The sequence below is a fragment of the Taudactylus pleione genome, unplaced genomic scaffold (genome assembly GCF_031769625.1).
Source record: "Taudactylus pleione unplaced genomic scaffold, aTauple2 ptg000065l, whole genome shotgun sequence".
Lineage (NCBI taxonomy): Eukaryota > Metazoa > Chordata > Amphibia > Anura > Myobatrachidae > Taudactylus > Taudactylus pleione.
Window position 1 is genome coordinate 4,876,253 of NW_028284467.1, and position 15,795 is coordinate 4,892,047.

The 15,795-nt window shown below is 42.1% G+C and overlaps 1 protein-coding gene across 1 annotated transcript in view; it reads left to right on the forward strand.

The window, feature by feature from the left end:
• Positions 1-3,100: 3,100 nt before the first annotated feature.
• PIP4K2C (phosphatidylinositol-5-phosphate 4-kinase type 2 gamma) overlaps positions 3,101-15,795 on the forward strand; it is a 42,326-nt gene continuing 29,631 nt past the window's right edge. Inside the window, exons 1-2 of the mRNA XM_088465905.1 lie at positions 3,101-3,467; positions 9,754-9,851. Of these exons, the coding sequence (XP_088322031.1) occupies positions 3,114-3,467; positions 9,754-9,851 (452 nt within the window). The 5' untranslated portion in view covers positions 3,101-3,113. The remainder of the gene's footprint in view (positions 3,468-9,753; positions 9,852-15,795) is intronic.

Consider the following 15,795-nt stretch of genomic DNA (forward strand, 5'->3'; position numbering starts at 1 on the left):
ATAGTTATATTGTGTGTAGAATCAAAGAATGATTCTAAAGCAGAAGATTTCCCTTTTAGGTGCACTCATTATCTGACGAAAAGTTGTCTAAAACTTAACTTTTAATAATTAAATAAGTAAATTAACAATAAATGGACTCAATAATACACACAAAAAAAGAACATACAAAATTCCTTAAACATAAAAATACTCGCACAGCCAACTTATAAGCATGTTGTTGCGGTATTAATCTGAATAGGGACAAACTAATAATGTTGTCCTCTATATTCAATAAAAACTCTGTCTTATATAAACCTGTCAGTTTAGGCAAAATACTTTCATATATCTAGATTGTAATGTATACATTCAATGTTTTAGAACAAAAAAAGTGAATTTGAATAACCATTACCCTAATTATTGGACTCATAATTCTCCTGTAGCCAAGACAAGATATAATGTTACTTTTTGTCTCAATCTCATAAATACATTCGGGAAAGGTTATTTTGCTGCATAATATCACATCTATTTAAATTGCCCCATGTAGCCTTATAATTAAACCCTGATTAGGTAATTTAAACCTTGGTGCCTCCTCCACCAATTCTCTTCAAAATTCAGTGCACAAAAGAACAATGAAAATATACAACATCATCAGTCATATACTGATAACAATACCCTATTCCTAAAATAGCCTCTTATATTGCTATATCATATCTTATATATAGTACACAGTTAATGCATTCACAAGGTTTATAAAGTGTCAATAAAAGGATTCCCCTACCATAAATGTGAAAATTATTAGGTAGTGATAAAACACATATATAACCTCTATTATAAAGTTGTGCAATTGTGTACACAATTAAATATGATAAGCTTGTGTAGAAGACAAGGAAATATCAATATGTAACAGATGGCTCTGCCCTATTGGAGGAAGACCTCTCACCCCTTATCTGTTTACCATTGGTATTGAACAGACAAGAGGGTATAAAACTAAAACATAAAACGGAGATTTAAATACACTCTCTCCAGGTAAATTAATCCAGTAAAATACTGTGTATAATACTTTTGTATATACTAACATTATTGAAAAGAACGAGAAATTACAGAGGTATATTCACAGCCTGTTACAATGTATATCAACTGTGGACCAAGACAACTTTGAAGCAAAAACTAGCTTACATTGTTGCAGTTGCTCTTTTCAGAACTGGGAATAGATCATTTCTTGTTATATGAGACATTTACAGTGTGGACATAACACACAATTGTTTTACTGAATATAAATATACCTCAATATAATAGGTTAAACACAGAGGATCGTACATATATATTTGAATGTCTCAACAAGTTATTATATAAATATATAAGAGCCAACATTATCTCTTACTGTGACTCAGTGAAAAGAACCAACCAATTTTAAACACTTTTTCCTACTATTAACACTTCTTATCTTTTTTATTTTAATAATAACAGCAAAATACATATGCCAATATAGGTATTGTTTTAAAATATGAAATAAAAGTTATGTTTTATTAGTTTAGTTATTTTCCAATTTTGTATGTCTTAGTGTGCGCCTTATCAGTCTCACACTGTTTTTTCTATTGATGTAATACTAAATCTAGATATATGAAAGTATTTTGCCTAAACTGACAGGTTTATATAAGACAGAGTTTTTATTGAATATAGAGGACAACATTATTAGTTTGTCCCTATTCAGATTAATACCGCAACAATATGCTTATAAGCTGGCTGTGCGAGTATTTTTATGTTTAAGGAATTTTGTATGTTCTTTTTTTGTGTGTATTATGGAGTCCATTTATTGTTAATTTACTTATTTAATTATTAAAAGTTAAGTTTTAGACAACTTTTCGTCAGATAATGAGTGCACCTAAAAGGGAAATCTTCTGCTTTAGAACATATTATGCTTCACATATCACACATGCATGGGAGGGATGTGCGGGATCGGGGGAGGTGGTGAGAAGGTGGGGCTCCCAGAGACATTAGTGTACCGGGGCCGAGATTTCTGTTGCTGGCCCTGGCCATGGGTTCAGTTCCAACCAGGACCCTATGTGTGGGGCACTGATGATTGTATAGTCTATGTAAAGTGTTCCATAATAACATTTGTGCTATATAATTATATGATCATAATATATAATAGTATACCCACCTGCTGGGCATTATATGCCTGCCTAATAGTGTTGGCTTCTTATTCTATGTTAAGAATCACACCAGAGCCATGAGTCAACTGTTCAGTTACTGTCATTGTGTTGTGTTAAGGCCCCCATACATCAGGTGTCCGATCTCGCGATCGAAACGGAGATCGGAAATGCCGACAGGTGCCTATCGATGTTCCACTATCTTTCACAGGATCGGTGAAATTCTACTATATTCTATATATATTCTACTAGTTGATACTTTTTTGATCGTGATCGGCATATCTGTGAAATTCAACTTTGGATTTTCCCGATCCTGCGATGTTGGGTTGCAGGATCGCAGGAACGGTGCGAGCAGTCGCGGATGTATGGGGGCCTTTACCCTGTTGGTTATGATAACAGCTTCTGTGGAAAGCAACAAACACAGGAAAAGGTACATATCTTAAGGCCCCCATTCACCTACCGATGGATCTTGCAATGGGATCGGTGAAATTCTCCATGTTAAATTTCACAGATTTGCAAATCATGATCATATTTTGATCGTGATCGGCAAATCTGTTAAATCCAACTTCACCCATCCTGAGATGCCGGGTTGCATGATCGCAGGAACGCGACCATCCGTCACTTACGTGTAGGGGCCTTAAGAAAGCAAAGACATCAAGACCAGGGGCAACTCGTGACGAGTAATACTACTTCAGAAGAATAACTTTAGGAAATTAATGTAAATATAGCAGAGAGCACGTGTAGCAGAGTCCCTGCAACAGGCCTTTGTTTGTGTGATGGGAAAGTCTGGTTCCTACTGTGGGAAACTGTGTCATAAGATCAGATAAGAAATTTATGCTCCGAGTCCGGAGAAATATTTTTGCATTACTGCCCATATCCAAAATGGCTGCCCCGCGCCCGACGTTCCAGCTGCCGTGATAAGATCTCCATGGTGACGCCGCCGCCGCCGCACACCACTGGGGCGACGCGTGGTCAGGTGACCCTATGAGGCGGCTGGGCGGAGGTGGCGTGCCACAGCGCATGCGCGCCCAGCGCCCAGGTGAGTCTGGAGGGGCGGAGAGAGGCGGCAGCAGTAGCCCAGGCCAGCGGGGGACGGCCCGCCCGGGACAGAAGAAGAGGAGGCGGCTTGGGGGTCGTGCTCGCTGGCGGCACCAAGGTGCTGACATGTCCTCCGCTGCTGTGCCCACTGCTGCCTCCTCCTCCTCAGCGGCTGTCGGGATGCCCGCCACCACAGCCAAGACCAAGACGAAGAAGAAGCACTTCGTGCAGCAGAAGGTGAAGGTGTTCCGGGCCAGCCACCCGCTCGTCAGCGTCTTCATGTGGGGAGTCAGTCATTCGGTGAGGCCCGGGGACGAGGGGAACTCACCTGCGGTCTCCCCTGCAGCACATGGAGTAGCGTACATGTGTTACCGCGGGATGTGTGTCATTCCAACTGCTGGGACTTGTAGTACTACATGTTACTGGCAATGTGTGTTATCTTTCCTCTACTTGCTGCACTCTACCAGCTTTGCCACTAGACATTCCAGTATGCCCTGCCTGCTGGGACTTGTAGTACTACATGTTTGGGATTGTGCGATCTTTTCTGTGCCTGCTGCTCCCTGAGCTCTGGGTCAACACATGTAAAATACCTGCTTGCTGGCACTTGTAGCCATACATTTATTATGGGGAATGTGTGTTCACTCCTCTACCTGCTGCTACCTATCATTCCTGCCACTACATGTTTTAGTATATCTGCCCACTGAGACTTGTAGTTCAACACTTGCTAGAGCAGTCCGTCTACTTCAACACAGACATTTACATCCACAGGAGCTGTGTTCAGCAAGGTTGCACCACAGGCTAATTGTGCCCATACACCAACAAATAATCGTCCAGATTCTGCATTTTGTTGATTTTGTTAAATTGTCAGCATGCAAAATGTTGGAAATCCTCTATTTGCAGATTCTGACCCAAAAATAGTTGTAATCGGCAAATCGAGGGTTTATAACTTATTGTATTTAGCAGTTTGTGGAATTGATGTATGGGCCCCTTAAGTCATGCTGTGTGCTTACTTATAGCAGCCATGTAGTTGTACAGTAATGAGAGATCTAGGTACAAGTGGCATAAACTGGTCTGAAAGCTTCATCATAAGATCTGTATTATGGCTTATTAGGGGTGCTTCTTGGGGGGGAACCTTTTTTGCATGTGTTTTTTGTTTTCCTTTACTAATTATATTCAGTTAAGTGCACCTATAATATTGACTGTGCAGGTCGCATGGTGACTCCATGTCTGGCCTCACCGCAGTGAACCTTGACTAGCAGAAGGTCTAGAATAGGTAAGTGGCAATATTTGGGATCAGCCTTTTACAGTTTTTCTCAGCAGCCATCTCACATCAAATGTTCATCCACCAGCAATAATCACTTTGTTTTCCAGCTTCACAAAGCACAAGGGCCATAGATGGAGGGGGCTGAGTGATACATAACTCGGAACTAGTGATGCAGAGCTGGGCACTTCCTGACATGGCTCCTGTTCTATAATGAGGGTTTACATACTGTGTATGTGCTTACTGTATACATTGTCATTTTCCACATTTATCTAAAAATGTCATCAACAGTAGGCATATCCAACACTCTTGAGATTGTTGGTCAACATATTTCCATTACATAAACTATTTACACAGATATCCTGGCAATGCTGACTGTAGCCTGAATAATTGGCTAATGGAAAATTTAAATCATATGAATAAGCCTGGGTACACATTAGGCGATATTTTGGACAATGTTGTTTTGAGGCAAATTGGAACAACATATCGTTCACCTCTCATAATGTGTATGCTCAATCGTGTGTTCTCACATTCAATCATCACATCTTCACAACTGATGTGCTACACATCAGTTGGGCAGATGTCGTGAACGATATTGAGCACATAGTGTAATGTGTATGCTCAACTGGAAGACCACAAGATATATTGGTCCAGTCTTTCCTCTGAATACATCACTTGAACTGCCAGTGATCTACACAATGATTGTATAGTGTGTGTATAGGAGAAAAGATTAATTGGATACAATGCTCCAATATGATATATCGTGCTGTTATTCGGAAGATTGCATAGTGTTTACCCGATATATCGTGTCTTCTGGTATGAAAGAAAATTGGAACAACCATTGTCTTTTGTATGTTGTTCTGATATGTACCTGGCCTACGGATCAGCACGATATAGGTGCTGTGTATGGGCACGATATTGTACCTGATATCATGCTGCGCGCTCCCGTGCAATCTTACATCGTATCCCCAGGTCTTCCTGCACATCCATTTGATCTGGGATGCGATGTACGATCCCATTCAGGTGAAGGAGCGGGGAGCCGGCATATCGTGCAGTCTGTGGGGACCCCACGATTGCCAGTGCTGACTGCATGATCCATCTGATGACTGGATCGGCAGTCGCCCTACACTGTGCATCGCACCGTGTATGGGCACCTTGAGACATAGGACACCCTGATATTATTCTGTAATTTTTATACAGGCACCTGAAATGTTACATTTGGAAACAGTGCTGTTTTGTCCTAAAGGGTGCCTACGCATGGTACAATATTTTAAATATTGCAGTTTTCGACCAATTGGAATGACAAATTGTTTAAAATCTGCCGTGTGTAGGCACGATGCCGATCCGCGCTCCTGCTGGTCGTTGGTCGGGGTCTGTGATCTTTTGAACATGCAGAAAGATCACGACTTGTCTTTTATGATTTGACACACATCGTTCCGTGTGTACGCATGATTTCATCGTGAGGTTGTTTGCTGTCAAACGTTATGTCATTAATGACCCATCTATTTCGTTCGTACAATCGTTCCATGTGTGTGCACAATATCGTTTGTCCGGGAGTGTTCAGGAGTTCAAGGGAAATCGTTAACGAGACCGTATCGTTGCCTGTATCGTTCCGTATGTAGGGTCCTAAGTTCACTGATATGTTAATGCGGTTCCCTACGTGTCCGTACAGGAGTAATAAAGTCTAAAATGAGGAGTGGATATTTGTCACCTTTGATGTATACAAACTTTGGACACGCTTGACACTTGGATTATGACCGTGCTGACACTGTGGTATTGGTCAGTGTTGAAGTGCATTATCACTCAAGTATCGCGAGATCCCCGCCTGGAGCCGGTAGCCGCCGCAGCAGGGACAGCGCTGTCCCTGCTGTGAGGATAGGCTAGCGCCAGGCTGTAGCTGTCGATAATGACAGCTACAGCCGGCCGAACGGTCAGACGATCTGACTGTTTGTACATAGCCCAGGCTATCAGCGCTGCTATCTTGTAGATAGCAGCGCCGATAATGACAGGGGCGCATAGCACCCCTGTCATTTACCACCCAGTCCACGATTATACATCGGGGAGAAGTGGTAGCAGCGCACATAACGTGCGCTTATACCATTTCTGGGCTTCATACATCTACCCCAAGGTCTCTAAATGGGCCTACTAAGGCATGAAGGTACTTAATTTCACGAGATTTCTAAAATTTATTAAAAGTTTGAAATCCACAGTTGTTTCTAAAGTAAGCTCCTTTACCCATGGCTAATAACATAATTGTGATTATTCCCATTACACATTGCTCTACAATCCATGCGATGTGTGATTCAAAGACTGTCTATAGTGTATGTCTTTATGAAAGCTGACTGGATAAGCTGCATTTTGGCTGGAAAAGGAGAGCATATGTGATGTTTTATTTGCTGATCTTAAATATCCCGCCTGCACACAGCCCAATATGTTCAGTGAAGTTTAAATCTATATGTGATGTGTACATTTAAGAGAAAAAGGAGCTTTTAATATTTATTTTGGCATAGAGCAGTAATATTCTGTATACCGTAAATGTGCAGATTAGCAAGTAATAAATTACACACTTATGATATATAGCAAAACATCTAAATAATTTAGCTCTATTGTAAGATAGTATGGATCAAAACCGTGAGAGAGTTAAATTGAAAAAGTTGCCCATAGCAACCAATCAGCTTATAAGGCTGGGTACACATTTAACGATGTGTCCCCAACCGACCTGTCGTGCGCTGGGAAGTGGCGTGAGTACAGACATCAGAAATGCATACACAGCTGCATTCGGCAGTATGGCCCCCACTGACGGGCGATGTTGCTGCCGATGCATGGGAGCGGTCTTCACCAGCGACATTGTGCCTAGACTAGACAAGGTTGCCGACATGAGAATCAGCATTCTCCGACTTAATGTGTAATAGTTGGACTAAACAACGAGCTAAATTTAATAGCGCTGGAACCAACTTCCCAGCGCTTTCAACTCGCGCTGCATTGGAACGCCCCCAAAGTTGGTTGGCAAGATTTGTTTGTGTGACAGCCTTTGGAACTTGTAGATACTCTGTCAGTTCAGTGAATTTGGTAGATATACACTGTCAAAATATATACACCTAAATACACAAACCAGTCTATTGTTTGTGTAAAATCTGAATGTGATCCTATGTGTAATCGTTGGGATTGACCAGATGACTTGAATTTATTTTTGTGTACTAGTGCAAAACTCTTTTAAATCTTTTCAGCAGCATCAGGCTTTTTTTTTTTTTTTTAATTTAAAGTAGGATCATAGAAATGGTAAAATGGAAAGATTTATCCTTTGGCTCAGGATATCAATCTTGGCATTCCCGCTAGGCTGTTTTAGCGGGGCTCTACTCACTGCCCGATTTCACAAGGACAGAATGTGCCCTGCCCTTTTTTTGTTGAGCCTTGCTTAAACAACCTGCTGGGTGCCGTCCCCATAGTGTCCCGCGGGTGGGATAAAAATCGGTTCAGTAATCACTGCCGGTGAATAGATGCCGGGCGCATGTACCCAGCATCTATTTAGAGACAAGAGGACTTGAGGGCAGCCCAGCATGTACCAATCGTGACTAAGACCTCTTGTCAGATGTAGCCCTTTTCTCTTGTCAGCTAGGATTCTCCAGCTGCATTTTATTTTATTTAGCTTCAACCTGTGGTCGATGAAAATACTGTGATCTGTTACTGATGGGGACTAGGGGGTAAATTTACTAAGATGGGAGTTCTATTAAGAAGTGATGTTGCCCATAGCAACCAATCAGATTCCAGGTATTATCTTCTAGAAGATGCTAGGTAAATGAGAAGTAGAATCTGATTGGTTGCTATGGGCAACATCACTTTTTAATAGAACTCCCATCTTAGTAAATGTACCCCTAGGAGTCTAGAGCAAAGGCTCTCAAACTCTGTCCTTAAGACCCCAAACAGTGCATGTTTTCCAGGTTTCCTAACAGAATCAGAAGTGAGATAATTAGCTCCAGCTGTGGATCTTTCAAAGTGTGTCAGTGAGTACTGAATACACCTGTGCTCCTGCTAGGCGGCCTGGAAAATGTGCATAGTGCGGAGTCCTGAGTGATCTGCAGATATATCTGCAGTTGATGGTGGTTCATACACACTGAACAATCACCAGAATCTTGCTGTGGGTTCCGGTGGCCAGGTGGCGTGTCGCGCCCCTTCCCCGTGGCCTCTGCTGCAGGTGGCCGGCAGACCGCTGATACACACAGCACGATGGACCGATATATCTGCCATCGGCTGTGCAGCACAGCCAACGCAATATGTCTGAAAGACGAGTTCACAGACATCGCTGGTACACACTGGCCAACGGGTACCCGATATATTTGCTGTTCAATTGATCGGCCAATGTATCTGCCAGTGTGTACCTAGCATTACAGGATAAGGACGTGGTTTATAAGCATTGTTGCAACAGTGGTCATAATACTCAGATAAGTGGGATGACCGAAACCAAGGGTTAGGTGTCGTAGGGAGTATGGAATCGATTTATATAATAAGTAAGGAAAGGAAAGCACATGAGAGGAGAGGGCCCTGCTCATGAAAGCTTATAATTTAAAGTGGAAGGGCAGACATACAGGAGTTACATGGATGGGGGAGACAGTGAGCCGGGTGCAAAGTAGATGGCTTGTGCCGCCCTGGCTGCCCTCATTTACATTCCTCAAAAATAGTAATGTCTTAGTATAGATTAACCCAATTCCATCTTTTATAGTATGCAGTGTACAGTGTTATATAGCCATACTGCATGGCAATTTTTTTTCTTTTAGACTTTTTTTTTTTTTTTTTTTATTGGTTTTAGTAAGAAAAACAATAAACTAAAATGGGGGGGTATAAAAAATAGAACTGAGGGGAAGGGTAGAGTTTAAGGAATGTGCAGATCCCACACAGACACCAGGCATAACAAGATATTATATTACATGTCCTAATAGGGACAGCAGTTCTGAGGAGACCCACTGTTAGAGAAAAAGGCAATGGGCATGAAGGTGAGAAGAACCGCTAATAACAAAACCAAAGGGAGACTTGTACTGTTGCTAGTGCCATCTGTGAGGGAAGAGGCTGAAGATGAGTAGGGACAGTCAGTCGTCTACATCTGAAAACTCTTGTGAAGAAATGCAGTCATATCAAACAAGCATTTTCCACATATGAGCAGTAACTGGACTAACATTATGTACATTATGCCCCTCACTGCAGTGACTCCCTGGGCTGGTAACTTTAGTTTTTTTGTTACAAGGGCTGACCATATTCTGTGATCGAGGCTTTCAGAGTTGAGTTCATGTTAGCTCGATGTAAAGGTGTTCATTTTTTTTTTTTCTTTTTTAGATCAATGAGCTAAATCAGGTCCCGGTTCCAGTGATGCTCCTGCCAGATGATTTTAAAGCAAATTCAAAAATTAAGGTCACTAATCATCTTTTTAACAGGTTGGTGGATATTTCCTCTTTATATATTAATGTTTTTGTCCATTTATTAACTTATTTTATTTAGTGCGTCTTTCTGTTTGCATACATTTCCCTACCCTCCTCCTGTCTTTGCCACTGTCATCCTCGACATAACTACATGAATGGACTGATCTCTTTCCACAAGATCAGCGAACTTCCTTAAAATACTCTGTGCTTCTGTGAACATTGTGTTTAGCTAGTTATCAACAAATTATGCCGCAGCTGCCTTCAAAACTGGGAATGTCCAGATGAGCAGGAGGTTTAGGTTAACAATAAGGTGTAAAGCCTGGCATACATTATACCAGTATCTGCCCGATGAGCTGATTATCGGCGGCTCAGGGGGACAATTGCCTAGTGTATGGCTGCGACCAATCAGTGATCTGACGGTTGGACATGAAAAATCTTCCAACGATGCCCGACTGATCCGACCATTGATCGGCCGCATCTGGCAGTGTATGCGCTGCCCGACATTTCCCCTGTTCTTTCACATAGGAGGAACGGGCAAATGTTTCCTTTTCAGCGGAGGTACCCAGATATTGCGCGACTGTGAAATATCTGTGTATGGCCACAATATCTGCTGGCTTCAGGCTGTCGGATAAAATGTCTGACAAACATTTTATCTGACAATGTATAAGCAGCAGAAGAATCCCCCAAGCGATTGTCCTAATTCAGGATATTGTTGGATTTGATTGGCTAGCTCGTAAAATCCTATAGGCTCATTACCATATTGTATTGTTTTATTAATGCAATTATTAGCAAACTTAAAATGTGTGGTCATTGAAATTCCCATTGTGTCCCAAAATTGCCCGACAATCTGGTTATTGATAATGTTGAATTAGTGGACTTTATGTAATCATTATCTTTGCAATAGACGTAGCTGTTGAAACACACAACCTATAAAATGGGGGCAATTGTTACAAAACATTTGAGGGTCACATCACAATTTACATCTGCACCAATGCACCCATTGTACATGTAAGCATAGTGGAACATGCAGTGGTGCAAACTTTCGACCAGCTAATGGGAGGTGTTAGAGGAATGTGTAAGGTTCCAAGTTGGTACTATGCACGAGTTCCTGAGCTTCTGCCAACATATACTTGTAGATTGTTTTATGGTGGTGCTTCCATAACCCATGGAGTCGGTCTGCAATATGCTAGGTGGACATGTAGGGGACTTGGGACTATAAAGAAGCATATTAGGTCCACCCTTCTCATCACTAATTAGGTACCCTAAATGTATGCTAAACATTTTTTCAATGTAATTTATTATGGACAAATCTTGGCCAGTTGTTCTTAGTGGCTGATTTAAGTTCACTGTGTGTGTGTGTATTAACGGAGTATAGGCAAATACATAGGTTCTCAAACTCAGGGCCTGATTCAAAGAGGGACGGAATTGCAGAGCCGCACAAAATCGGCTGTTCTATTCCGACCGTCTAAAATTCAAATGCAGCAGGAGGTGTCTGTAGGAAACGGACACCTCCTTGTAGTATCTGCAATCCCAGCGCTGCCACCGAGGTTGCAACCCGGGATCACCTTGTCACATTAGTTGCCCCTTTGGACTGGCTGTGGTAGCTGAAGCTTACCGCAGCCTCACTGGGTCCTGGTAACTTGCGAGGCCAGGAAATCTGTGTCCACCGTCCTTCCTGGAAAACTGTGGCAACACGCCCCTGTTTACAGGAATGCCCCCCAAATGCTTGACATGCTGTGGCTTGGGAGGGTCTGTGGGCGAGATTACAGAACCCGTTCTGCACATGCGCAGACCACTCACCATCAGATGTACGCTAACCATTGGGTTAGCGTACATCTCTGAATCAGGCCCTCAGTTCTCAGGACCCCAAACAGTTCAGGTTTTCTAGGTCTCCTCACAGAATCACAAGTGAAATAATTCTGGTCCGAGTTTGAGAATCACTGGGTTAATAGATTTTAGTGTGTGCTTAGGGAAAAATAAATGTAAACGTTCTAAAGCATTTAGCTACATAAAGGGTATCGGCCAGGTTCAGGAGGAAAAACTTTTCCATTTCTGTATCTAAGCAGCAAAGGTGAAGAAAGTGTCAGGAAATAATTTACTGAAGGAGATGTATATGCCAAGGACCTACTTCCAGCATATGTACATAGAGGGTAAAAAAATCAATTTAAATGTGTTTTTGATTAAGTTCTATTCTGTGCAGAGGATAAATGTTTAACAATATGTACAGATTAGATGGACTGATGGCCACTATTTCAGCTTCTCTAATAAGGTACATTCTACTATGTCATTGTAATGTAACGTGTCAGAACTTATGCAGAAAATATTGGTACATGACATTTAAATCCAGAACCTGGGAAAATTAAGTAGGGTTGGCAAATTGGACTTTAGGGCCAACAAAAATTATTATTTTATTTTTTTTTAACTGAGTTGATATGCATTTTGTTTTTCTTTACTCCTGACTGACCAGTTGCCTCTGCCAAAAAATGCTTGGAATCTAAATGCCAGGGGCATTATCTAAACTGTTGTCTGTACTTAGACTAATGAGTAAATGTGGCAGTCTGTCACGAGCTGTCCACGAGCACTTTCATGTGCTTTCTTGGTTAACTGCCAAAAAGTACTATTGTATACATGTTTGTATCGCTGTACTAGGTGTACATGCTAAATGTGTGCTAAGCTGAGGCCACTGCTGTCTTGAATCCTTTTTGACGTCCAGACATACAGCTTGCTAATAAACTATGTTGGAGGGATAAAACTCTTTAGTAGCCTATATGAAATGGTGTGCAGTCTACTGAAAATGCAGGGCTAGAAGTATTGCATTATTAACAGGTGCAAGACAATTTCTGGTTGCCACTTCCGCGTGGTCCCATAAACGACCGCATATAGAACTTCGTATAGTTATGTAGTTAATCTACAGCAGCAAAGGGTTATTTCTTCTCTCTACAGAAGCATTAAAGGAACCATAGAATCCATACAATAGTACAGCAGATGTAGTGGGAGCAAAAAACATTTATAGGATAAAAAATGCATGGGTGATATTTAAGACTATTGTGAGGACTTAACTAGACTGTGGAAAATAAAACAATACAACACCTGCAGAATTACAGCACAAGAGTGCATGCTGCTCTTATTCTGTGTTTCCTTATGAACTATTCATGAGCCATGTTATTAAAACATGCGAGAAGAGAGCTGACATTCTGCCTGCCAGTACCCTGGGGTTATACGTGACCTCTAATTTATTACACTTTATTGTTGGAGTGACTTTATTTTGTTGAGTATCCTCCACTCAGTCATGTTGAGCTCCCATCACCCCATTTTTTTTTTTTTTTTTGTTACACCATTTGTTCATCTATCTGACTATGGACTCTAAAGTCAACTGTGCTGGCGGCAATGAGGCACTAAGTACACATTTATTTTACTTGGGGACATGTCCTGTTGAGTTACACCTGAATGTCTGGTTATTGTTGGCTGTAAAGCACGTAATGAACGGTCATACTGCTGCAGGGTCATGTGGATTGGCTAAATGGTGTATGAGCAGGTCAGTGAGTACATGTGCAGATGCTAGTGGTGCTGCTGGTATGATGTGGAGGCTTCAGGATGACAAAAAAAAGAATCTGTCTTGTCTTGTGAAGGATACCATTGTTTTACATGTATGCAGATGTGTCCAGTGATCGCGGTGAGCGAAAAAGTGTCCCCCAGGGACCCCTCACTTTAAAAATTTAGGGTCCTACTCCACAATTTATTGGTCCCATTACAATATATGCTTCTGAGCTGCCATGAGATCACCCACATGCCCTACATACTTGTTGTAATTTGGTACAAAGGTACGTTAGGTAGCAAACTACAGTAGATGTACACTGAGCAACTTTGCATGTGAGCGCTACTATGGATGCAATATTTAAGAATAAAACCACACTGCCATGTGCTACGCATTGTGAAAAGCCTCTAGGATGGAGACAAGATGGGCAGACTATGATGACAACGGTATATACTCAAGTTCTGTTCCTCCAGTGGATATAATATTAATACTTTATTATTAATAATAATAATAATATTATTCTCGTCACAAAGTGGCCAAAAAATCCTTATATGTACTGTCATATCAGACCTCTGGTGCATGTACAAATAAAAAAGCATAAATATAATAATTGAGATGATTAAAAGAAAAACAAGGACATATATAATTTTTAATTAAATATATAAAAATTTATCATTTTAATAGTGCTGCTATTTATATAAGGAGGCACAGTGATTTGGGGGCCTATGTACCAAGCTGATTTCTATATAAAATTATACAGAAACTGCAGTTTCTGCATAGTTTCATGTATCGATCCTATGTACTAATATCACAATGCAGGAGATTTCAAAGACCTCTCCAGCAAAGTGCTAATTAGCACCTCATATCGCAGTCCCCATTATTACCAATGGGGACTACGATCTGACACCTATGTACTAAACTCCAAAAAGCGAAGATTTTCGCAGTTTAGCAGCTGTAGTTTACACCATCTTCAAATGGTGTAATCTACTGTTAGCCTTGTGGGGGGCTCCAGGTGAAGGAGAGAGATCTTTCGATTTCTCCCTCGCAGCCCCTGTCTGCGCATGCACAGTGTCAGCTTCCCCCGGAGAAGTCTTTCACTTCAGTGAAAGACTCCTCCTAATGCTAGGGATATAACTCATGTGGGACAGCGGTTACCGCAACTGCTGTCCCTGTGTTTAACAGGGTGGCTGTTGAGGTCGCTATCTTGAGACACAAGGGCATCCCAGAATCTGTTGTCCCCACTATGCTTCGCGCCAGCAAACTGGTTTCGGCTGCGCATTACTACCGCCTTTGGCGGTCTTATGTAGCATGGTGTGACAGTCGGGACCGTCTAGGATTTTTAGTTTATCTAGACTATTGTTTCTTTTCTTCAAACGGGGCTTGATGCTGGTCTCCATTTACGGTCCTTTAAAAGTGCAGATATCTGCCCTCTATTTCTTTCAAAGCAATTTGGCCCTCATACCTGTGGTGCAGACTTTTTTTCTTTTGGGAGTGTTACGGGTGTAGCCACCTTTTTGTTCCACCTACAGCTCCCTGGGACTTAAATTTGGTTGTACCACTTGCTGGGGTAGCTATCAATTATTTGACTTGGAAGACTGTGTTCCTCCTGGCATTGGCTTCGGCCCATCTGGTTTAGGATTTGGGGGCCCTGTCTTGTAGCCCCCATACCTTATCTTTCATGATGATGGGGCGGAGCTCCGGACACATGCCGCTTTCCTTCTTAAGGTTGGGTCGGCTTTCCCCATAAATCAGCCTATGGTGGTGCCTTCCTTGGTTGAGGACTTCCGGAGTATCCACCACTCTGGTTGTTGTTAAAGCACTCAGTGTCTGTGACTCGGACAGAGTCTTTCTGTAAGACTGATTCGTTCTTTGTTCTGTAGGATGCTGCTCAGAGGGGTTGGCCAGCATCCAAACGTTAGCAGGGTGGATTCGACTGGGTTTATGTCGGGCTTATGTCAGCAGCGATAGACCTCCCCCATTGTCTATTTCAGCACGTTCCATACGCTCTGTCGGTACGTAGTGGGCGACACGTCGGGGTGCCTCCACCATGCGACTGTGCCATTCGGCTACTTTTTCCTCTGTACATAACTGTGTAAAGTTTTATAGGTTGGACACGTTTGTGGTTTCAGCTTCACAATTGGCCGTCTTGTTTTGCAGGTTCCTGAGAGCGCTCCCGCCCGTGGGGAAAGCTTTGGGATGTCCCCAGTGTAATAGCTTCCAGTGTCCCCTAGTGGATGAAAGAAATAAAATGGGATTTTGGTACTAAATAGTAAATCCTTTTCTCTTGATCCCACAGGGGACACTGGACGCCCACCTCAGCACCCTTTGCCTGCCTGTTTGGTTCGTTCCGTGTGTTGTGTAGTTCTGTTTCTTGTGTGACCTTCTCTTCGCTTTACTTCTGTTGTTCTCCATCTCCTCTCTGTC